The 25,267-nt window shown below is 36.3% G+C and overlaps 1 protein-coding gene across 1 annotated transcript; it reads right to left on the bottom strand.

Annotated features, from left to right (window-relative positions):
* Positions 1–154: 154 nt before the first annotated feature.
* On the bottom strand, positions 155–16,550 carry LOC141591694 (myosin-17-like). The gene is made up of 39 exons (XM_074412114.1): positions 16,033–16,550; positions 14,407–14,535; positions 13,407–13,550; positions 13,161–13,306; positions 12,918–13,074; positions 12,647–12,705; positions 12,367–12,526; positions 12,128–12,277; positions 11,756–11,892; positions 11,534–11,680; positions 11,349–11,450; positions 10,960–11,017; positions 10,781–10,882; positions 10,426–10,463; positions 10,208–10,334; positions 9,949–10,119; positions 9,143–9,274; positions 8,874–8,983; positions 8,628–8,688; positions 7,647–7,824; positions 6,862–7,067; positions 6,582–6,701; positions 6,394–6,492; positions 5,581–5,802; positions 4,940–5,079; positions 4,229–4,346; positions 4,001–4,051; positions 3,838–3,909; positions 3,557–3,727; positions 2,745–2,900; positions 2,235–2,441; positions 1,952–2,089; positions 1,785–1,855; positions 1,560–1,659; positions 1,364–1,420; positions 1,206–1,262; positions 1,017–1,097; positions 840–922; positions 155–734 (listed from the first exon to the last, which is right to left on the bottom strand). The coding sequence occupies exons 1-39, from the start codon at positions 16,033–16,035 to the stop codon at positions 611–613; spliced, it is 4,584 nt and encodes a 1,527-aa protein (XP_074268215.1). The 5' UTR covers positions 16,036–16,550; the 3' UTR covers positions 155–610.
* Between the last annotated feature and the right edge of the window lie 8,717 nt (positions 16,551–25,267).

Raw genomic sequence — 25,267 nt, 5'->3', positions numbered from 1 at the left:
CGAGCCGAGCTTTGACCGAGCCGATCTCGAGTAGCTCGTGAGCTGTCTCGTCTCAATAATACCTCTAAACGCAATACTTCCTATTGGAACCAGCCGAACAGATTGGGTTGCTTGTATAAAGAACCAAAAAAATGATTCCGGAACAACACAGTAATTCAAAAAATGAACCACTTAATTTCTTCAAACAATATTCTTTACATCCACAAATACACCAAACAATCACACATTAATGTACATGAAAAAATTATCATAGCCACCAGAAGAATAAGGGCATCACATAATGGCAAAAATGCCCATTTGATATCCAAACCAACCCATTGTCCACATCGCAACAGGGTTTCCGAAGATTTGAAACCCATACTGTTTTTGCGGTTCATAATCGTTTCAGGCTTCGAATACATTGCCTAATTGGGTGGTGTAAAATATGTACCAAAAAACAAAAGAAGAGGGCAATGAATGAAACGACGCCAGACGCCAAAACCCAGACAAGAAAAAAAACCACCTAGGCCTGAAATTGCAGAATGCAATTTGTTTCTGTCAGGGCAACATTTACAGCCTAATTTTCCCCCTAGCAGCAAGCAGCAGCAAGATAGGATTAAGTGGGGGAATATCAATCGGAGCGTTGTAACAGGAATGTGAAGCCTGAGTTTTGGCGGAGGAGCGGAGGGGGATCAACATCGGCTAACTCCACTTGTTCCATTGACTTGGAGATTTCGTCAACTGAGAATGGGATGCTGTTGCAAAACAAAAATAAAATGAAGCAATCCCCAGATATTTACAAAGTACGTTTTTAGCCGCTCACAGAATCCCGGGAATAAAATGAGATAATTCACCATTACCTAGAATCGTCATCTAGAAGGAAAGAGCTGCTTGAAGCATTGTTGGATTCGTCTGTCATCAACACTCGCATATTTGAAATAACCTGCCCATGAACAAGATGTATATAAAAAATATGCCCTAATTAAGATGGTATGTCACTACAGATATACCAACTTACAAACTAAGTTTTGACTCACCTCGGCCGAGACACTGTGTGTGCCATATTTGTCATCCCAATACATCGTACTAATGCGGTATAATTGTTGTACGCTGAGAGCCTGAATGACAAAGAGGAATTTGGAGAGCTCAGTAAGCGCTTATTACCAACCATAAAAATAATTCACAGAAAAAAGGCGTTAGAAAGGGTCGTGGAGACGTGGACTCACAGGACACAGTTCCTTTGTTATCTCTCTCAGGCTTTTCTTAGGCTTTTGGTGTATAACCTGATTGCCATGACAAACAAAGTATCAGAAATGGTCTGATTTAGTACTCCTTATCAATTACGAGTATATGTAATTCGAAAAAGATTTGGATTTAAGCATACCAAGAATCCAACTGCTTGTTTTATGTGCTTGAGTTCTTCCCACGAATTACCTGCAAACTGTATTACAAACAAAACATTTCTCGGTTTCTGTAACTTGTAGGAATGCAACAGTGCTATTGACTTCGATTGGAAAACGGAGATTTTCACCCAAAAAAAAAAACAATATTATGGTTCACTAAGATGAGATGAAAATTACCTCCTCCGTTGCAACATGACACCATTGTTCTAACTCAGCCAGGCCAGACTTTACGTACTCGCCATTGCTGAACGAGCAGCATTCACGGCGCAAAAGGAGACTAAAGACAGATCACAAGAAGATCAATCAAAATGTGAAACTACGTTCCCTTTCTAAAGCATATGAGTACACTTGATGGTATAAAAATCAACACGTCTTGAGGACGGAGCACATTGCAAGAGTTACCTGTTAAAGAGCTGAACATTTATAAAGCAAAATGTTTGGGTAAACACCTTGCGAACAAGAAATGGAGGAACCTGTAAAATTCGCAAGAAAATGATAAATTAGAACGGTGAACATATTAGTAGGGGATTAAGACCATCTTCATCAACCGGAAGCCATATTTTACTTACAAAGTTTGCTCTCTTTGTATTTAGATAGTTATTGAGGATTTTCACGATGTTCTGCCAATGAGCAATGAGGGCTTGTTGAGCTATTGCATTAGCTTGAGCACGGCCCTTTACTAGACTTCCACGGGAATTTCTAGGTGCCTACACGTAAAATAATAATATAGTCACAACCTAAAATGTATTAATATTAATAAGCATAGTAGACTTAAGACGAACATGAAACAAAGGGCTGAAAGTAGTATTCACAGGCCAAAACCGGTCACTCTTCAAAGCCATAGTTCGTTACCTGGATGCATAAACCAAGCAGGGGAGAGATCTCCTTCTTCAAATTGTCTCTGATCATTCCATATATCTTTTCAAGGTAAGCAGTGAGTTGCTGTTTGAAAAGCAAAGCGGGATATTTGGCCTCGATTTGACGTAACTCATCCATTCCCCCATGGGCACGGCCACTAAACAGTGAGAATGCTCCGCTTTGTGGGGATGTTCGAAGCCCCTAATATCACAAGGTCAAAGCAAGGATGAGAGAAGATTTATTTTCTCCACTTTCAATGGAGCAAATGACTCGTTAAGCTGGTTGTTTTGATGTATTGTGGTGCAGCAAACAAATGATGTAATTCCCAACGTATTTACCATAATGCTCTCTGATATAGGGGAAAGGCAGCTTAGATCCAACCCCTTACACCACCTTAGGTGAGAGCCCTTGCGGTAGATGGGTGATATTGAATTTTAGGGGAGCCTTATTTTTGAAAATATTTACCGTATGGCCGTCATGATGATAAATTTGTTATATCCTTACCTGAGAAACCCTTCCAAACAAAGAAGCTGAAGCGGCTCTCCTGCGTTGTGGCGTTAGGCTAGCAGCCCCGCTTGCTTTTAATGTGCGTTGGAGCAATAGCAGCAATGTGGCTGAATTAGATAGCCAATAGGCTAGTACATCATTGTTATCTTGACCCTTCAATGAATTAAAATACACAAAAAAAACAAAATTAGAAGTACCAACATTGAAGAGAGAAAACACCAATGCAACCAGATCATACGAGAAAAATAAAACACAGATTTGAATCCGTGTATTCTCCATAAACAAATAACACCGTAATAGACCATTACCCACCTAGAGCCTTGAATGAAAACTACAACCTATGAAATACTCCCTCAATCTCATTTATTTTTTTCTAACTTCTGCTTTCGGTAGTCAACTCTGACCGCTATTTTTTCACAATACAATATTTACAATTCCTTTTTAAATTATATGAAGATAGTTGTTTAATAAATCAAATGTAACAAAGTTTACATTGTACCTTCACATATATATGGATTGAGAACTCGGTCAAAAGCTGACCGTCAAAGTAAAAAAAGGACAATATAAATGGATTAGAGTTAATAGTAGTTCAAGACACATCCAAAACTGACTAACTGGTAGTTCATAACATATACTGTAACTATATAAGCCAGCTAACGATGATTATTTTCGTAATAAAAGCAGAGCAATATCTAGACCCTAATAACATAGAACAGACATGAACGACTGTAAACATTTGTCACACACAAAGTGCACATAAATTCAAAGACAGAGTGGATATGAAACTTCAATTAAAATAAAAACTATACCTCAATAGCTGTAGCAATTGTTTGAATGATACGATCAAATATATTTGTTCTATCCACCTCAAATGATCTCCATTGAAGAAGAGATTTATATATCAAACATGCAGCAATAGGTCTGCCTTTAGAGAATCCTAGATCTTGTGATATACACTTGATAAGCAGATCTTGGTTCTCCTGGAAAAAATAGCAACATTGACAGCATTTAAACGTAAGTAGATGGGATAAAAATACGGAAACCGGGCAAAAGTCCATTAAACACATAGGCCATGTCATTGGGTGCACACCTGTTGCTTCTCGTTGAGGAATTTCTGAGGCCTTGCTTCACTTTCAGGAGTGTATGGTACAGGAGCAAGTGCCTAAATTTATCAAGAAGATTATGTTTGAGCCAAAATTTACACTAGAAGAACAAAAACCATATGACTATACGAGTACTTTGTTAAGTCTTACCGATACTCTCCTGATTTCACCATCCATGACATTCCCATTCTCCGGAGTCCTCTGAAATAATAGAATAACAGCTTCAGCAAGATGTAACAAATGCATTAAATTCAAAAAAATATACTCCTTCCTATTCTTTGAAATTGCCCCATCTTTCAAAAGTTGTCAGGGGAATTTTAAACAAATGGGGCAATTCCAAAAATCGGAGGGAGTATGAAACATGCATGCCAATAGTACCTGAATAATTGTTGTCTTTGGTCGTGTAGCTAAAGCCTTGCCTGTTGGAGAAATGGCTACTGCTTGTTGGCGAAGCACTTGGTTCTCAGATTCCAGATTAGAGACCTTTTCTTCAAGCCTGAAGCATTCCAATTCCATTTTTTAGAGGTCAGAAGACTAAAGAATGATGATCAAACCTCTCTATGAAGCTACATCTGTTCCTTTAATTACTCCGTAGTTGGCAAGTTCCAGCCAATGAGCATTGAAAGGTGGGTCTCAACCTTCACCACCTTCTACTCAAAACTATTACGTAATTTTTAACAGTTTCTACTTTTCTTTTATTTTCTACGAGTGACCCATCCAATATGAGTCCATTTCTAATGGAGCCAAAACTCATCGTTCTTTGGTCCTAGATTATGATCGAATAAAGCAAAACAATTTCATAATGGGCGTACTCTTTATTGTGAAGTTACAGTCATCCGATGCAACTTTCAATCCAATTCCATCATGGGTCATTCGGAAACAGCTATTCATTGTTTTTTTTACAAAATGGCAAGGTTGCAGACATCCGAACCCCCTCCCCCCTCCTTTTCCCCCCGGGTCATTTGCAGGAGGATGTGAGGCACTTGGGCAATGTTGTTATTGTTGTTGTGACAAGGCCAATACGCTTAGCAAAATAAATAAATAAATAAATAAATAAATAAATAAATAAATAAAAGAGTTTGCAATGACCTTTGCATGGAATCTTGAAATTCACTTGCTTTTCTTAAGGTCTCCTCTAATTGCTTCATCAGATCTTCATTTTTGGTCGCCATTTCAGAGTAAGAATTTTTCACCTCTTCTTTTGAATGTCTCTCAGACTGAAGCTGAGCCTGTATCAAACAGAGAAATTCTTAGGAAGAGCATCAACAAAAGTTTAGAGAATTTACAGTTGCCGTTACGACAGGAGATGCTGCTGATTGACCTATCAAAACGCAGAAAATCACCATAGTTTCGTTGAGTTAAGAACTCTGCATTCAAGTTTAACGAACAATCTAGAAGAACACCCACCAAGAATACAAGAGCGACAGACCCCTCATCCAAATACACTAGAATCGAATAATCTGACTGAATTCAGAAAGGACCATGGTTGGCTCTCTACAAGGGAAGCCTTCCAGTAACTGCCATATCGCTCCTCAAATGACTCATGACGAGATGTATTATAATTCGAAAAAGGAGAAAATAGAAAGAAACTATTTTGGCAACAGCATTTCTAATAGATAAAGGTAAGGCTGAATATATCTACCTCCTGGCAATCTTAACAGTGACGACAACGGTATTTATAGTAAAAAAACAAGGTGCGTCTTTAACTTTAGAAAAGGTAGGTACCACACCTTTACTGTTTCCAACTCAGCAGTCAGGAAATCTATTTTCTTAGTATCTTGGACAATAACTGGGGTTTCCTTTACTACAGGTGGAGCTTCTTCAATGGCTCTCCTAGCTGCTTCCCTTTCTTTTATGACCATTGCCTTCGCTGCTTCTAATTCTAATTGCTTAGACTGCAATGCCGCTTGCAGTTTAGCAGTTTCTTGGGCTTTTGCCTCCTCAAGGTCAGTCTGCAACACAGATAAAATAGGAAATACTTGAAGAGGATATAAAACAAAACAAAAATGATTTGGGATTTCATTAAATGAATCTTAGCATGGAACCATCATTGTGGTCTGTCTCGGTGAGGTGGAAGAACGACAAGTAAGTGGAGAGCAGAGCAAGCACTATAATAAAACATAGGGAAGATATACAGGAAACATGTGTCAAGAAACATAAAGAGACTGGGAAAATAACACAGAAAAGACTCGAATCATCCATGTCTGTCTTATCGTTTTTAGATTTTTCCCTACCCCTCACAATATTCAGTACACTCCAAACTTCCTAAATGGCTTATTGCTTGGTATATGTCTCATATGGTCAAAAATCACCTTCAGCATTCACTCTCATCATATCATCAAAGAGATACAACTGCTGCTGTCTCTACAATCACCTTGTGACTAAATCGACCTCTTTTTGTAAGGCCACACATTCATCATAGCATGGGCCATCTTCGCCACGTTCATCATACGCACATGACACTGAGTCCAAGCGCAAACTACTTGTCGACTAAATAGTAAAAGAAAAAACATAGTGGAACGTTTAAACCATAAAATTTGTACCCTTAGACGCTTCTCAAGCTGCAAACGCCATGTCAGTTCCTCTACACGCTTTTCAAGTTTGTCTTTGGCTTCTTTAAGTGCTCCAGTTTCTCTTGCAGCCTAGCAATATTCAAAATTAATGGTTATTGATAAAAAAATATTCTAAATGCACCAGACAGCAGAATAATAGAAAGGATTATGTTCTGGACCATTTTGAGGTTTCTGAGTTCCTTTCTTGCAACTCTAGACCTCCAACCACACTGTGTAACAAGAGCCGCCTTGCAAAGTTTCTTGTAATAAGCATATGCATGGTAAGAACGCCATTTCGCCTGAGATTAGACAAATGTCAGAATCATCAACATCTTTTACACTATTACAATAACTCGGATATCATTAATATCTGGAAGATTCTATTTACAGAGACAAAGTAAAATGACCCAGAGAATATTAATATTGATGAAGCAGTAGTTAAAGTTGAAGCCCAGATACCTGGACTTGCACCGCTGCCTTGGTTTCTTTCTTCATTCTAAATTCATTACGTGCAATCATTGTTCTCAATCCCGTCTGCAAGGTGATTGCTGACAATTTAACCCCCACATATTCTTTTCTGGCTACATATTGCCGGAACTTCTTCTGGATTCTTAAAGCTGCAGCCTCACGTTGCAATATTTCAAACTGCTTGCACGCTTTCGAATCTACACAGACATATGACACGGTTATTTAAAACAGAATCCTCGATTACAGGAGCGAACGTGAACAAGGGAATCATTAACCTTATGGCATAAAAATTAAAACAGGAATCATATACATTGACAGTAAAAATGTTCCATGTATAAATTTTGAATATGCAATAATATTCGTGAAAGTACAGAACTGTAAACCATGCATAGCATTTGCCCAATACAATTTCGAATTTGATATGTTAGCATCTATGTTTCTTCGACACTTCACTCTAGCATGTTTCGTGTCCGACATTTTGACATGACAACAATTCAATGTAAACCAAAAACATGAAACTTTTCACAAATAGTTGTGTCTGACACTCGACACCGTGTTGCGTTTAACAGTTGCAGCCACTCAGCGCAAGATAGGTCAGAATTGTCTACAGAAACAGGCAAAATGAATCATGATACTCATCTATCGCCTATGAAGAAGTTATAAAAGTTCCAAAAACATAACTTGTATGAGGAAAAACGAATAGCAGCATCATTTATGAATGAAAAATTGCAACTGATTAAAAAAAAACAAAGCATCCAGATAGCACAGCAACATACATCGACATAAAGCCTGCAACTGAATGGCAGATTCTCGAAGTGCCACAAAATCCCTGCGAGCAATGTATGTGCGAATACTCCGTTGAATCTTTCTTGCTGCATTTCCGAGAACCTCTGTCCTTCTGGCATCTAGTTCAGCCATCTGGCCAGCTCTTAAGAAAACTTTTGTCTTGCCTATCTGGTCAGACATTAATCAAACGGTTAATACCAAGTTTCTCAATCACTTAGAAATAATGCTGCTAAATGTACGCACTATTGGCCTATTGGGACTCATGTGGTTACCAGGTTCATTCAACAAAACACTTTTTATACCATGAAGAAACAACATTGATTAAAGTACAGAGTATGCCTAGTGAGTATTGAACTAGTGACACCAATCCCAACAATACTTAACATCTTCGTAAGAATAGGCAGACAATCCAAATCACAAGAGCCCTCCAGTTTAACCTACCTCAGTAGATATATATGCTTCATAATAATTCAAGATTATGCAGACTAGCAGATATACAAACACTTCAAGAGGGGGGTAACTTTCAGAATTTATAAATCCCATACCAAAGGCAAATAGAATAGAATATACAAGAGTTATCTATACTAAAAGGAACCGAACTTACCTGTTATCTATACAAAATTGACAAACTTACTAACACAAAAATCATGTAAACTTGGTAAAATATTGATTGGATAACATTGTCAGACTTTAGAAGATGAATTATGTGGAGGTGTCCCAGAATAATATCTGGTGCTGCTACAGGTACCCGTTAAGCTTATTCAATTAAAATAGTGGCTCCATGCTAATTAATTATCCCTATAATTAAAGAGAAGAATAAAGAGCAGGGGTCGAGGGGAAATGCATAGATAACATCAACAGACGCACTAATGTTTTTAGAGTAGCAAAATGACTTTTAATACACTGAAATATGTAAGAACTAACTACGCATTAAGCAAACTAACCAGAAAAACCAAAAAAATCGATCCTACCTGGTATCCTTCCAACCCCATTTTATCCAGAATCATCTGACATGCGACCTTGTCATCATAGCTGCAAGGGAAAAAAAACTCAGTTGAATATCCTTGTAACTTTACCAAAATTTTGATGTTGCTACAGACCACATATATTTTAACAATTTACGTGGTTTCAGAAGTCCTGAACTGAAATCAAATTCAGATAAATGCATAACAAGAAGAAAATTAGTAAACGAATAGCATGATTCAGGTAAGACTTACTTTCCTTCCAGAAACTCAGGTGCAAGGACGCCAAAGCGAAGAAGGAACTCATAGAATGTCTTTCTGGTAGGATACCCAGCACAGCTAATCCTGATTGCCTCAAGCACCCCCTAAGAGCAAAAAAAAATAGAAATAAGAGATCTTAATAAAGAGCTGAAGCTTGAGCAACCTTAAAGATGTTCCTCAAAACTTACAAAAGTTGTATCACACAGACACAAAAGAGGAAAATGACACACAAACAAATTGATAATAATAAGAAAAACACGTACCCCACATCGTAACTGCTGGATGACATTAGCATTCTCAAAGATAGCAGGCTTCAACACATTATTCGGCTTCACACACCTTATATAGTGAGGCTCGATTGCACTTAATGTCTCCATCAAAGATTGAAGTTGAAGCTGTAATATGGAATGTATCAATTAAAATAACATGACAGACAACAATAATCATTGTCCTCTACAAGAGAAGCTTCGTCAACATTCACAAGAAAAAATATAGAAAAAATCAGTAGGCAACTAGTCCCTTTGCAGGAAGCAGATAAAAATTTCAAGAACTAAATTACTTGTATCATATTGCGTCATAAGAGAAGATAAGAGTTCAGGTTTATGATTCAAGTGAGCATACTAAATTCAGTTCAAAACATTTGGACAAGATAGACCACGAACTTCTTTCTATTTCCAATTGAGACGGACTAGGAGTATTCTTTGGCTTTGGAGTGTGATAGAATTAAGTAAATGGCTCGTTAAACTTTCATTGTTGCTTCTTATAAAGGTAGCAATTGGTCATTGCAACTTTTAGAGTTTTAGCACATATTTCATGATGGGTCATCCATAAAAAGTCTGTCGAGGTTAAAAAGGTTGTGTACATCCAACCTCATTATATGGCAATAGGCGGAACTATTAGGCACTAGGGTGGTGTTGTATAAATCACTGAATTTGCACAGGGGTGGAAAAAGGTGAAATCTCTAAATTAAAGTATAAGAATAACTCTTAAGTCCCACCAGGTAAAAGGTTAGACAATTTGCAAAGCGAAATGAAAATTTGCAGTTGGCATACAATGAAGAAAGGCAGACCTTAAATCTCGATCCAATTGAAGAAAACTTTGACGACTTTGAAGAATCTTGAGGAAGTGGAGGAAAAAGTGCAGCCACAAAATGGCACTTTGCAGCTGTCAGCAAAGCTTGATGTTCTGCCACCACATAATCTTTATTTTTATCTAGAAACAGATTTGCCTGATAAGTCACCTATTCACAAGGAGAATTGCATCGATTACAGTTGTTAAGCTTCTATATTTGTTGAGAAAAGAGAAATCATCACAGCAGAAGCACTAACCTCCCCAGCATAGTGCATTATAGTAAAATCAGTTCGAGAAAGCTTTGGTTTGCTAAAGCGTTTATTTTTCTGAAATGTCTGATACAACTTCTGAGCAAAAGTTTCATGAGTGGACTTCGGGAACATGCTGCAAATATTTGTAATAATCAATATCTACAGTAGATTAAACCAAACTATGTGATACAAAGGAATAAAGCTAGAAGTTAGTGATATGTTACCAGGCTTCATCAAGAAGAGATATAATTCCCCCAGGTTTCTGCAAAAGATTGGGTCCGCTGTTAACTCTAGAAGAAAATAACCCTTCATATGAGATGATCCAAATACGATTAACATGAGACTGACCCGTATTACGGGCAACTATTACTTGGTTTCAGTTTTTTGTAGGTTAATGGGTTTACGGGTGGAGATTAGTTGAATTCGGTTGGTCTCACATTATACTTATATGAGACCGTCTCTCGAGAGACTAATTATGTACACATTATAGGTAGAAATTAAGTTAACCAATAAACTAGTAAAGACGAGGCCTATCACATTCACTTCTACAAGTCTATCTAGCATGCAACCACACCACACCTTCTCGATTAAATCCAAAACATCCTGGTTATCAACAAATTCAATGTAGCTCCAGTTTATCTCTTCCTTCGAGTACTCTTCTTGCTCCATTTTGAAGACATGCTGCAAATTAGATTGTAGTGTGAGAAACTCTTTACTTTCAAACCATGATGCTAAGGCAATGACTATTTCAGGCTAACCTGATTGAAGTGCTGCTGTAGTTTCTCATTTGTAAAATTGATGCAGAACTGCTCGAAACTGTTGCAAGTGACAAGCAGTGAGGAAGAAGCTTATTCTATGAGCAGGATATCAATAACATTTTGCAAAGAAATACATAGTAGGATTGACATTTAGAAATGCTACCGTTCTAGCTTAAGCTCAATACTCTAAATCAAAATGAACATGTCGATGATTACGAAAAACTATGGATAACGACATAAAAAGAGTACTAAATTGCCGATAAATAAACAAGTGCACAAGTTGAAGGAATGGGGAAAGGTTTATCTTCCAGTGTAACAGATGCCCATCTACCACCGCTAGCAATTATTTTAACTGTAATAATATTCAGAGGACAAAACTAGTAACTCGCCTGTTGAACTTGAAACTTTCAAAACCGTAGATATCAAGAACACCGATAATTGATTTGGAAACTGGATCCTGCCCAATTGAATTATTGATTTTTTCCACAATCCTATCAATGCCAAAAAAATCATTTAATTTGAAATCAACTAGCAAATATAAACAGTGAATAATGAGAAAAGCGAGAGTTAATACCAATCAAATAAGCGACAGTATATAGTCTTAGCTAGTGCATCCCTACTTGCTAGAGCATTAACAGGATCAAGGGTCATAGTAATGACTTCTTCAGGTGTCACCATTACACGTTTTATTAGTGCATCTTCCAAGTTCGAGGCGTCACACCTACCCATCAAAGCTAATCATTAGCTAGTTTAAACTTAATGACAGGGTGAAACAAAACAGAAAAGTTGAAAATACCTAAGAAGTTCCGAAGTCATATTAAGATGAAACCTTGACTTCTCTTCCTTGATGGCAGAGGAGTCTATTTCATCTCCCTTTACAAAATTGATATTACCCAGATGAAGTATCGCAGCCACAACTCTGAAAATGGCCTCCTGAAGAAAGAGCTATTTCAGAACAAGAAATTTCACTCTCCTAGGACCAAGCTACATTACTGTGTCTAGACTGGAAGTGCCAAGCACAATAAGGTATCAGATACACGGCTATTTTGTGAAAGAAATGTTGTGTTTTTGGCCTAACATGAACCGGCGAAGACTTGTATCGGTTGAAAGGTGACCAAAATGAAGTGTCCAAGTAACATGAAAGGCAAATATGCAAACAAAACTTAACCTGTTCTTCCTCATTAATTCCAACTATATCCATAGCCCTTCTAAGCGCAAGATACTCATGTGCATCATCCACATCATCCAACTCATAACAACTGGATTGATTTAAATAGTGGAATGATTTTGGATTCCCCAACTTATACTTCTCAACCTCCTGCAAACACGGTGATTGAGTTCAAATTTCAGACGCCAGCAGCATAAGGACATATTAATAAATTCCATAGAAGTAAGTAGGCATACTACCTCAGCTGGAGCGGCACACAGAAGATAGAAGCAATGATAGTTCCTCTCGGGATCGGAAATTTGGCATACACGAGATCTTTCGAGAAGATAAGTTCTAATAGCAGCACCAGATATCCTTCCACTCTTGTCAAACTGGATTTCAACAAATTTACCGAACCGACTAGAGTTTCATAGATCAAATGAAAGTAACAAATGAGAAACTTGAACTGCTCAACGATATTATATACAAATGCACTTCAGAGTAAAGAGAAAAGCTCAAATTTCAAGTAAAGTATTTCACCTGGAATTGTTGTTCCTGACAGTTTTTGCGTTCCCAAATGCTTCAAGAACTGGGTTTGACTAACATCATCAAATTAAAAACATTAAAGATGACGTTGATTGTAATAAAAAAAAGGAAAGCATTATGCATATAAGGAATCACAAAAACTTATGTGAGACAAAGGGACATTAAAACCAACCCATTAACCCTATAATTAAATGAGGGATACTCCTTATTATAGAATCTGGGTTGGTCTCGTATGGTAGCAAAAGGAAAGTGGAAAGCCATCTACCTCCAGAACTTGTTGTTCAACTGTTCTTCCCTCAACACCTGAGCGTCCACCCAAATGAGCCAGATACCTCATAAGCATTTTCGTCGTCTCTGTTTTACCAGCACCGCTCTCTCCACTGACCAGAATAGCATTGCTCTTTCCCTCATTAATCATCGCCCTATTCGTCGTAATCAACAATCACTGCAGTTAGAACGATGAAAGAGTAGAAACAAGTAACAACGAGGCGAAGAGGCAGAAGAAAACCTGTATGCAACATCGGCAATCGCAAAAACATGAGGACTCAACTCACCAAGAGATGCTCCTTTGTATTGCTCCATCATGTGGGTATCATACAAATGGGGTAGCCGTTGAAAGGGATTCACGGCAATGAGGATGTTGCCAGTATATGTCTGCAAGAATACTCTTTGTTTTAGCTGTACTACATCTTTAAAATATACAGCTATCATAATGTCGTCGATTAATTCCATTAATAGATCTCCGGTCACTCACATATATTTCGTTTAATTCATATCGAGCAGCCAAGTTTTGTAAGACACCAGGCTCATGTAAATAAGAAAGTCTTGTCATGTCATCAACTCCTCCAGGTGGAGCTTCAGTGTCCTTCGGATATACTTTAGATTTTTTCGCAACGACCTGTAGTGAACAAACAGCACAGCTCGAATTTTAAATGAACAAAACTAAACTCCAAAGATATGCACAAAACAATCAGACAGACGTGATAATAGTTTTGATTTAGATTTTATTACAACACCTATATGATATTTATACACAAAATATTCAGACAATACACGCAATGACAGAAGAGAAAAAAGATCAGGAATCCCACCAAATACAGTATGTACGATTTTGATTTGTAGAGTTGTAGACTACACCGAGAAATACCATTTAAAGTCAGGATAGGTGGATATCATATAGTTATAAGTCAACTCAAGTAAATACAGAACAAAAACATTCTCCATTTACAGCTACCCAATGGAATCTAATCCAAGCTCCAAAGGGTGATACACTAGGAATAAAAATCTTAAGGAAATGTAATAAACTTAAATACAAGCTACAAAAGGCATTCATAACTCCTATCTTTTTATACCTCATTTCGAAACTGCTACATTTAGTAAAAAAAAGGTTAAACTCGTCTTTTTTGTAAACATATTCCTCCAAATCTCCTAAAAATAATAGATATTTTATAGTGATAATAATCACGAAAGGTCTTTCCCTCGTACCAATCACTTTTAGGTCAAAATATTGATATTCATCCGGAAATGTCTTATATTGGCCAGGACTGGCTTTTGGTATGAGATTTAGAGAAAATGGTAAGAAAGGGTAGGAGTATTGAAAATTGGTCCAATATGAAGCCAAATTGGGGTCAAAAAGTTCATAATCAGATTGTAGAACTTTATTCGGGCAGCACAACAAGAAGAAGCCAGAAACTCACACAGGTGCATGAAATACTAAGCACTACCATAGAAAAGCGATAACTGAAAGAGCTTACTGTTTTCCCATTTGTGGTCTGAATTTGAACATCATCACCATTTATCCGAGTAACTCGCCCGTCGATCCAGGCTAATTTACTATCCTCTAACCAAACATCTGAACCTATTATTATGTTGTCCGGAGAAGCCTGCAATGATAACAAATGATAATCACAGGTCAACTTACTCTTGCACAGTTTATATCCGTAGACCTATGCCATGTCTTTAGATGCAAAACCAATTTCAAAAAAAGAACCACAAGTGAATGTATCTATCGCACTGCATATAAAAGGTCTAATAACCATGCATGACCTAAACAATTAATTACAAGGACGAAAATTATGGAATCTTGTGTAGTACTCTTTAATGCACACGCAACACAAGGATGTGAACCTTCATCGCCAACTGAGATGAGCTACTCGACTCAAAGCAAATATGCACCCAGGCATGTGCCAATCCATATTAATGTGCGGCTTAAATAGGTAATAGATTTTCAATGAAAAAACATAACTATTCATTGGCTTTGGAATAAGATGGAACGAACCAAAAATGGCTTACTTAACTGTTCGCACTTCCTGTATCATGACTGCTAATTCAATTCTCAATGCAAATTTCACTATAGGTTCAGCCGAAAACAATCTCTCTATATTTTTAACTTTCATACTAAGACCCCTTAACCCCGATAGGCGAGAGCCTTTCTGGCACTAGGGTAGTATGGTCAATTGGGCATGACCCCAGTCTGCTCAAGCATACTCAATAAGCAAAAATATCAGCATTAATTAACTACGCCCAATGATAAACCCGACGTAATTTATTACGGAGGATTTTTAGCTATGACCATGATGATACTAGTTTCTCCCTAGTTTGCCCTATTAGCTTACTCTGCACCGAAATTCAACTCCTTTCTGTCTATTCCTTCCTCTCTCTTTTTCCCCCAAACCAGTCTATACCTCAGGGTGCAAACTGAATGTAATACACGTCTAAAATCTCGCTAAAACCATGCCAATGTCAAGCATGCACCCTCAATTATTCAAACTGTATGAACATATTACAACAGCATTAATGTCTACCTAGATACATAACAAAATAGCCTCCATATTTCGACGACAAAATTCCATACGATACCACTCCACCCACACTAGCATGGTACCCAACAAACTCTACCAGACTCGAGTTTGAAGAAACAAGTATGATCACCAGAACTCATTGAAGCAACACTGCAACAACCACTTCATCACTAAAATACCTCGAAAACAATTGAACACTGCAAATACAAGCTCAAGTAGATGCAACGCCACTTCTAAACTATTACTCCCTCCATCCCAAATTCGCAATCATTTGTTTACCTTCGATCAAAATACTCCTCACAAAGAATATAAAAAGTAAACAAATAACCGAGACGAAGTGAGTTACACATTAAAACAAACCAACTCCATCCCTAAAATCCCTACACACAATTGACCAACATACTTAAAACCCTTGAAACTACAAATTTCAGCTCACTAAGTAAACTCTAATCCATCAAAACAATTCCTAAACCAATTACACAACAAAAATACAAACTTTTATGCAATTCAAAACACAAAATATTAGCAACAAACAATTGATTAACAAACAAACATAGAACACAAAAACAAAAAAATTACCATTTGAGATAATCAAAAGAATCAATTTTTTTCCAATCTTCAACTCATTCAATCCAAAACCCACCAAAGTAGGCAAAGATTACTTCTTCAATCAACTAAAACTTCAACCCAATTTTATTTTCCTCCCAAATTAGCTTAATTTACTGAAATTAACCAAGAAAACTTGCAGATCAGCCCAAAATAAAAAGTACCCAGAATTATTTGATGGAAAAAGTTATGAACTTTGAAGTTTAAACTTTGTAATATACGATTATGGTGATATATTTGTATGCCCTTTTTTGCAAATTTGAATAAAAATTCAACTTTTGAAATTATTTCTGATTTTTCTTTTTCTTTTCTCTCTTGCAAAAAATGAAAATAAAATTAAAATAAAATGAAAGCAAAGTTTGTGTGTTTATGTTATCTTATTTAGGGATTAAATTAGATTAAATTAAATTAAATTAGAGTTTTAATTGGGGAGATTAGATGCTTGGAGACGACATTAGAGTGAAATTATTTTGACTAATTATTTATTTCGGACATAATTACTGCGTGTATTAACTGTATTTATTATTTGGTGAATAAGTAAGTTACTGTATGTGGAATGACGAGATTGCCCCTGATAATTTGAAAAGTGAAGATTGAAATTTTGTCTTGTGTAATGGAAAGTTACTGCATAGGTGGGCCAACGGTCAAGTTAAGTAAAGGGTAGAATCGCGAAACTCCCATCATAGTTTAAACAATGCTAATTTGGTAGCTACTTCTTCCCCTGTCATTTGTTTACCTATTTCATTTTTGGTGTCTCAATTAATTATTTGTCTTTCTATTTTAGGATGTTTATAAAGAACAATTTGATCATTAGAGGTGGACAATGGCCCGGTTCGGTACGGGCCGGGCCGGGTTGTAGGCGGGCCGAGTTGGTGGTGAGGGAGCCCGAGCCCGCACCACGGGCTGGGAGGCGATGGCCTGAACCGGCCCCGTTTGTCAAAATGGGTTAAAAAAGGGGCGGGGCAGGCAGGTTTGGGTTGGGGTAGAGGAAGCCCGGGACCGGGCCGGGTATAGGAGCGGGCTGGGTGGGCCATGGGAGCGGGTTGGGCGGGGTGAGAAGTTGTTGACCCGGTTGGGCAGGCTGGGCCAACCCGCATGCACATTCAATTTAGTCCACTTGTCCTCAAATAACTCGGCTTTCTCATATCTCAATTTTTGTACCAAAGCCAAAGATAAGCAAATAATCGGGACGAGGGAGTATTTATTTAGGACAATAGTAATGGTTTTGCGAGTTAGCAGATAATAGCATTAGTGATAATATGACTGATTTTATATTTTCGAGCTTCGTTATTATTCTTGAGCTTGTTGAGAAGTTTATAATGTAAAGTTTTTTCATTTACATCATTGTTTAAACAATGCTAAATTGGTACTCTTTTCGTTCCGATCATTTGTTTGTTTTTGGTTTTGGCACAAGGACCGAGAAAAAAGGATGAGGCCAATTATAAGATGACAAATTGAGTGTCGAGGATCCAATTGTCCATCAAAGCCATTCCTAAACAAGAAAGTCAATTAACTGAGACACCCAAAAATAAAATAAGCAAACAAATGACCGAGATGGAGGGAGTATATTATTATTTACCTTGGACAATAGTAATGGTTTTGCGAGATAGTAGCCTACACCTTTAGGCCCTGTTCTTTTGGATTGAAACGGATCAATCGAATCGAATCGAACTTATAGGATCTTAATCGAATCGAATCGAACTTACAGGATCTTAATCGAATCGAACTTATAGGATCGAATCGAATCGAACTTATAAGATTTGAATCGAATCGAACTTATTGGATCTCGAATCGAACTTATAGGATCGAATCGAATCGAACTTTTAGGATCGAATCGAATCGAACTTATGGGATCTGAACTGAACTTATAGGATCTAAGCAGAACTTACACGATTCGAATTTAAATTAATTTAACTTAAATATTAACATTATTACTATTATTATTATTATTATTATTATTATTATTATTACTATTATTGTTCTTGTTGTTATTTTTATTAATTTCTTTTAAATTTGTTTTATAAAACCGCAACTTTTATTATTATTATTATTATTATTATTATTATTATTATTATTATTGTTATTATAAATGCAAACTTTTATTGAGATTAAACAAAAATTTTACAAGAAATTAGTGGGCAACCAAGAGAGAACACCAATAAGAAAATATAGTCTAAAACACAAGGTAAGATAATAACATTTTTCCACTTTATATACATTGTTTTGTTCCTACATTATACTACGGTTACATTACGATAAAAAATAATGAGAAGAGTAATAATTTTGTTTTCAAAATAATAATGTATATATGTATCGAATAATTAATAATGTCAAATATTTTTGCATCAGTTTTTAAAAATAATACTCTGTATATAACTTTTCTAAACTGAATTTATAGGATCTGAACTGAACTTATAGGATCTGAACTGAACTGAACTCATAGGATCTGAACTGAACTAAACTTATAGGATCTGAACTGAACTTATTTAATCTGATCTGAACTGAATTGAACTTATAGGATCTGAAATAAACTTAAGTTAAGTGACTTTAAGTCAAAAAGAACAGGGCCTTAGTGGTAATATGATTGAGTTTATATTTTCGAGCTCCGTCATTTTTCTTGAGCTTTGTTGAGAAGTTTATGTTCTTTGATGTAAAGTTTTTAAGTTTATTTACATAAATGTTAAATTCAAATAGATTACAATGTAACTCAGAAACGTACACATAAAATTTCTTAGGTTGAGTTTTAATTTGATGTTAAAAAATTAATGTGCGATTCATAAAATTTTTAAGAAAACCTGAAAATAATATACATAAACCTAGTTACATTTGGTATAGTAATGTTGTAACTCTAAAGGTATAATGATATGTTTCCGCTTTCGCTTGTAGAATAACATTTTCACATATTATTGTTTTAAGACTGCTATATTCGTCTTAAATTGAAAACATGTCAAATTTTTTGACAGTAGATGACTAGATGAGATAAAAAGAGGATGTCTGGAGATTAACAAAAGATTTGTCCTATATATACAAAATGGAAGCATATTTGACTCGTTTTCATCTAAAAACGGACATAATTATCTTAAGAGACACTTACTAAATCATTTTAGAGATAAATTCACAGGGGTGAAGTAGATGACGTTAATTGTGCCACATTGTCATCGATTATTCGATTTTACCACTTAAACCCATTTTTTATTCTTGCTTGTTTAAACTTGTTTCTACTCTTATTTGATTTTTTTTACCTTTAATATTCTCAACAAAAGTTAATGAACAACAATATGGTTTTTACTTTTTACCACACCTGCTTTAGATACGTAACTTAAATTCCCATAAAAATTCAATATTCTTCATTAAGTTACCACATAAATTTTCTGAAAAATAATTTTAATTTGTTGTGAAATCAACTTATGATCATCAAAATTGACATGTTTATTTCACTACTATGATCCCACAATATTTTATTTATTTTAATTTGATTCAATTTTAAATGAGTTAATTGTTACATGAATTTATCTTAAAAATAGATCGTCTAATGCAATTGTCAATTGCGATAGTAGAAATTAAAACAATTAGGGAATACCATTCATACCAATACCATGCTTTTACTAAGGGATGAAGCACGTGTGCTAATATATTATGGCATGCAGTCATGCAGACTTGGTCACACGTTGGTTTACGATTAACCCGACTATTTAAGACGGCAAGTAATAAATTGTAATAGAACAAAATAATTCATTATCAATAAAATTTGTCAGGTAAAAAAAAAAAGGAGTAAATTAGTGAGAAGAAAAAGAACAAAGAAGAAAGTTACGCAAATTCTTATTCAAGATGATAAATTTATTTTAATGGTAAAATGGATTTAAATAGGTGTCATATATGATGATAGTATTTGAATGCGTTTTACGATTTGAACCAATATTGTCGTCTTAAGCAAGACTAGCATTCATGACTCGGAGCTGATCAAGTACAGGCCGACCGTTTTATCCGTCCTACTGGCCAGCTATTTTAGCGGGTTTAGTCATAAAAATATACTACTAAAAAATAACGGGCAATGGACAATAAAAATAGCCCGCTAAAATTAATAAGCGGGTATGGACTAAGAGAAGTGCCCATGGGCCGGCCCGCTTGGTCCGAAAAAAAAGAATTTTCTGTTTTTATTTATATGACAACTTTAAAAAAAAAAATGTATATACCAATAAACTAACTATTTTTTTTTTCACGTAAACTTAAGCAAAACGAAGTCAGGACAAAAAAAAAAGGTTAATAAACCTACATTATTCTTGGTAGTAGGTAATTTTATTTAGGTTAACAACCGGTTTTTTCTTAACCTTGAGTCCACGAGCCTGTGAGTAGGCCCCCTATTTTAATGGACGGGTTTGGACAATCAAAATAGGCCCGCTATAATGGATAAAAGGTAATGAAAATAGGTTTGTCGGACAATTTTTTCATGAGTAGGCCCGTCCATATCGGGCCCAATCCCGGTAATGATCTTGTACCGACTTATGTATAAAGGCAATTGTATAGAATAATCAGTGAATAGTAATTGAACTTCTAACTTGATCATCACAAATTCTTATTTAAGACGGAAGTATTTGTCTTAAGATAAAGACGGGTCAAATAATAATCTATTTGTATAGATAAGACAAATATCTTGGTATTTTTTGAATATTTTATTTTTGTTGTATTCATACAAGTAGGTACTACTTAACCCATTTTAACCTTATCCGAGATACTTATTGATTTATCAATTATCATTAAGGATGAGAGACGCAAGTCACTTAGTCACGCAACTACGCAAGTACTCGTCAAACGAGTCTTTAACTTGGAAACGGGTCGATTAAAAGCTTAGAAAAAGTTAGCCCATCCCAATTTGATACCATCACTCAATCTTACTAGACAGCAACTATACAAATACAACATCTCTTCATAAAGTTAGCCCACTCAAATTCAAGGGCCTAGACCAGCAAGTCATACGGTGACACCTCGAATTGACCCCACACAGTAAACGGAGCTCATTTAGCTCATTAGGACCTCTTATACGTGGTTTGTTGATATGTGAGTATCCTACATTGGTAAAATAAGACTTCTAATTAACACGACACAATATACGGAGCTCATTTAACTTATTAGGAGCTCTTATTTGTGGTTTGCTCATATGTGAATGTCCCACATTGTTAAAATAAGCTAGACAAATAATTGGGAACGGAGTGGATATGTTTATACTCATTCCCGCTATGATATCATCATCAGCACTATTAGCCACAGTGGTGGAGCTAGGGAGAGCTAGCAGGGGCCTCGCTTCCTTGCTGGTTGAGATTTTCAAAGTTTTAAGTTAAATGTTCTAAATTTTTTTCAGGTATACCTTATATTATTACTTATCCGCCCCCTCCTAAAATTTTCGTCTTTCCTAAACTCAAATCCTGACTCCGCCACAAATCATACATCATACATTTGCGCGTTTGACTTTTGATGTAATGTCATAAGGCCAACCTGAAGGCACGCTAAGTGAGTGAGTTTTTCTAGAAAATGACTGTGACACTGTGTGAGACCGTCTTATTCTAGAATTTGTGAAATAAACATGTTTTGCTCTTTCTTTTTATAGTGGTTACATATCCCTACATTACTCACAGAGTCACAGTAAATACTAAATATGACTTTGAAGCAACGCATTGAGCATGATAATACAGGAGAAAAGCAAGAAACAAAAGTAGTAACTTCAGAAGCCGATTTTCGGATTAGTTTGTGGACGATCCATCTCACACCCCATTTCCTTTTTATCAAGCTTATAACCGTCACATACAAGAATAGTACTTCGTATTCATTATTCATAATCCGCAAGTCCCAAGTTGGTTAGGATTTGGGTCATTGTACTTACTAGTAGGTTAGGTAGATGTGCCTTTTGCATAACTAAAGGCTCAATCATTCAATTAGATCAAGTATCAGCTGCCAGTTAGATAGTTGTGTGTGAATATGACACATCAAACCAATTATCAATACAAAAAAAAATTCATTTGAAATTCCCACATGCTATCTACTTGTAAGAATCCACATTTCCTCATGTTGTCTTGAATACAACTGTTGACAAGTCAATTAGAGTTGTTCACGGGCCGCCCCATCAATTGAACCTGTTAAATAAGCGAATATTCCCGTCTAACTGTCTAAGTTTAGTCCGTGTCCGGTCCAGACCTGGTTTTAATCACTCCTACTAAACATATAGAGTAAAACCAAAACCAAACTACCAACAAAGAGTAAGGAGGATAAGAATCGCAAATTCTTATATCAGACCGTCTCAAAATACCAACTCGAATACACACTTAATAAGATTGATTGTGTAATGGGTACATTCAATCTATATAAATGTATGCAGGGTATTATAGTATATCCACAACATCTGCATTACTTAATTCACCCCAAAAAAACTAACCTTTGGATCCGTTTTACCATTAAAACGGATATATTCCCGTCTTAAACAAGAATTTATACTAAAGAATTAACGAATGTATAGTTTAATGCAAAGTAGTAGTACTGTATACTGTATACAATCTAGATGCAAAACAAGATTAAACAAAGAAAACCACTAACTTTCAAGATTGAATCGAGACGGACCGGCATTCCCGTGCTTAAAACCGATTGAATCCGATTTCTCAAGAGTCAATTTAGCTCTAAACATGGCAATAAAATCATCAGCTTTAGTATTAACATCAGGACTTGGAGGACTAAACAATGAGGGTATTTTCGGTATTTCACTCTTTTTAACAGAACCAGGTGAAATACTGCTGCTTTCATCTTCTGATGCTGAATACCCACTTCTTGGACTATTATTATTACTACTCTCAATCTTTACATAATCCCCTTGCATCACAAACTGCCATGGCTTCAGCTTAAACGGTGGCGGCGGAGGCGGTGTCGGTATCGGCCTTAAAGGGGATTCATCACCATTTACTGCAATATTTTTACTGACTGTTTTTTTACCCTGTTTTTTTGGTGGAGGTGGGGGTGTTGGAATTGAATGTACTTTCTTTTTGGTTTTACCCTTTTTGGAAAAAAGAGTATTGAATACAGAATGTTGCGATTGCGTTGGCGGGGGCGGTGGAGGAGGTGGTGGTGGTGGTGGTGGTGGAGGAGACAGAGGTGGGGATTCGGGTGTCGATTTCGACCTGTGAATTGATACTTTTGTTTCTGGTTCAGTAAATTCTTCAAGATTTTCATAACTTCTTCTTTTGTGGTGTTTTCTTTTCTTCTTTGATTGATTGTAAAATGATGTGAAAAAATCCTTAGTCACCGCAACACCACCTTTCTTCCTTTCACTACTCTGTTGCGTATTTTCCGAGTAATGCGCTACTACAACCGGCTTTGATCTCGGTAATTCAACCTTTGACTTGGTATTGGTATTGGTATTGGTATTATTGTTGTTCCACTTGTATCTGCCATACCCAATTGTCTCAAATGTTTGATTAGCTTCCTTTTTTGGTAAAATTGTCGATTGTACCCGCTTAGTTCGCGGAGGAGGTGGTGGTGGAGGCGGTGGAGGAGACGGCGATGGCCAAAAATACGACGTAGGAGACGGTGGAGGGAATAATTTCATCAAAGGTGACTCTGGTGGTGTTTGACTTGGTTGAGATTCAACTTTAGTCTCCTCGTCAACATTCTTACAGTTTGATTCGTCTTCATTTTCATTATTAACAATTTCTTCGACATTAGTCGAAATAATTTCGACTGGTTCATCATCTCCGTCGTTATTTTCATTTTCATCAACAACAGAAACAGAAGGAGACGGTGAATCGCTTTTAGATTCGTCTAAAACATCATTCCCATCATCCAGCTCGACATTTTTAATCTCGACAAATTTATTTTCAGCACCACTATCGTGATCGCTTCCATCGCTTTTTTTAAACGATCTAGCGGGTTGACTAAACCCGCTATCAGATCGTCTAAAATGAAGAATCTCAACATCAGTATCATCATAAAACCTCCATTTACTACTTTCCTGTCTAAGATCCGGGTAAGAGCTACTACTCCTTCTCAAACCCGTAAACCCGACCCGATCCAGATCACCATACAAACTTTTTTCTTTCGTAGGAGTATTGACAGGGGTATTTTGGTCATCTTCACGTCTACTAAGGAAGCCACAGAGTATAGCAAACAATACAAGGACAATGTTGAGAGAACTCCAACTAGATTTGACTAATTTAGGATTGAATACTTGACGTGCAAGGGATAATACGTAAGGGACAAGTATGAACATGAATAAAATTGCCGCAACGAGGAGGAATGTGACGAGTACGCCTGTGTTGAGGAATACGGAAGCGGGGTTGCGGCGGCGGTGACGGTGGTGGTTTAGGTGGTTGAAGGTTGTTGTTGTTTGTAGCCAGAATGGTGGTGGGTCGTCGTCATTTTGGTCCATTTGATGTTTTTGTGATTTAATTTGTCGACGATATTTAGCAACTGAATGGCGAATGTGGTTAGGTGGGTTATGTAGATGGGAAAGAGGGTTGATTAATTTGTCGACGATATTTAGCAATTGAGACGGAAAATTGAGGAGGTGGGGTGTTTTTTTTTCTTTTGGGATGGGGGTTGGCTTTTTTGGTGGGAGGGCTTTTTGGGATGGTTTGTTTATATAGAAGTTTGCTTTACTTGTGGACAATAATGTAGGTTGGAGATGAATAGATAATTAAATAAAATAGCAAGTCTCTTTTGTGATAAACATATCCGTCATAAGCTTGTGACAGATTAAGTAATATTCATGTGAATAAATAAGACAAAATAAATACTACTTTATAGGTATTTCACTTTTGTCTTATCTACCCCTACTTTATAAGTAATATATCCGTCACAAATGAGAATTTGTGTAAAAATAATAATTAAGGGAGCTACTACTAGTGGATTATGAGAATAATAGTGGTAATGATAATGTAGTGTGACGGGTATTGAGAATGAAAGAAAGATGGATAAAGATTTTGAAGCTTTATTTTTAGTTTTAAATATTCATGGCTTTATTTTGTTTATTTGTTTTTTTTATGAATTTTTTATTAGGCTCCAATTCAACTTTGTTCGAAAGCTACACTTTATTTTTTTAGTTTTAAATCGCTTTTATTATGCAAACTAGAGTAACACATGCTCAAAATAAAACTCTTAACCACAAAATGTTTTACGGTTTATCTACTACTCCGTATAAAACAATTTTACACAATATTAAATAAAACGGATC

Source organism: Silene latifolia, chromosome 7, assembly GCF_048544455.1.
Source record: "Silene latifolia isolate original U9 population chromosome 7, ASM4854445v1, whole genome shotgun sequence".
Lineage (NCBI taxonomy): Eukaryota > Viridiplantae > Streptophyta > Magnoliopsida > Caryophyllales > Caryophyllaceae > Silene > Silene latifolia.
This window is presented reverse-complemented; position numbering and strand designations above follow the sequence as displayed.

Coding starts and splice junctions, on each gene's coding strand:
- LOC141591694 (XM_074412114.1), bottom strand. Junction 10,464..10,780: donor TTTTGGATTTAATCGAGAAG/GTGTGGTGTGGT, acceptor AATCTTTTGCAG/AAACCTGGGGGAATTATATC. Junction 3,910..4,000: donor GTGAAATCAGGAGAGTATCG/GTAAGACTTAAC, acceptor TGATAAATTTAG/GCACTTGCTCCTGTACCATA.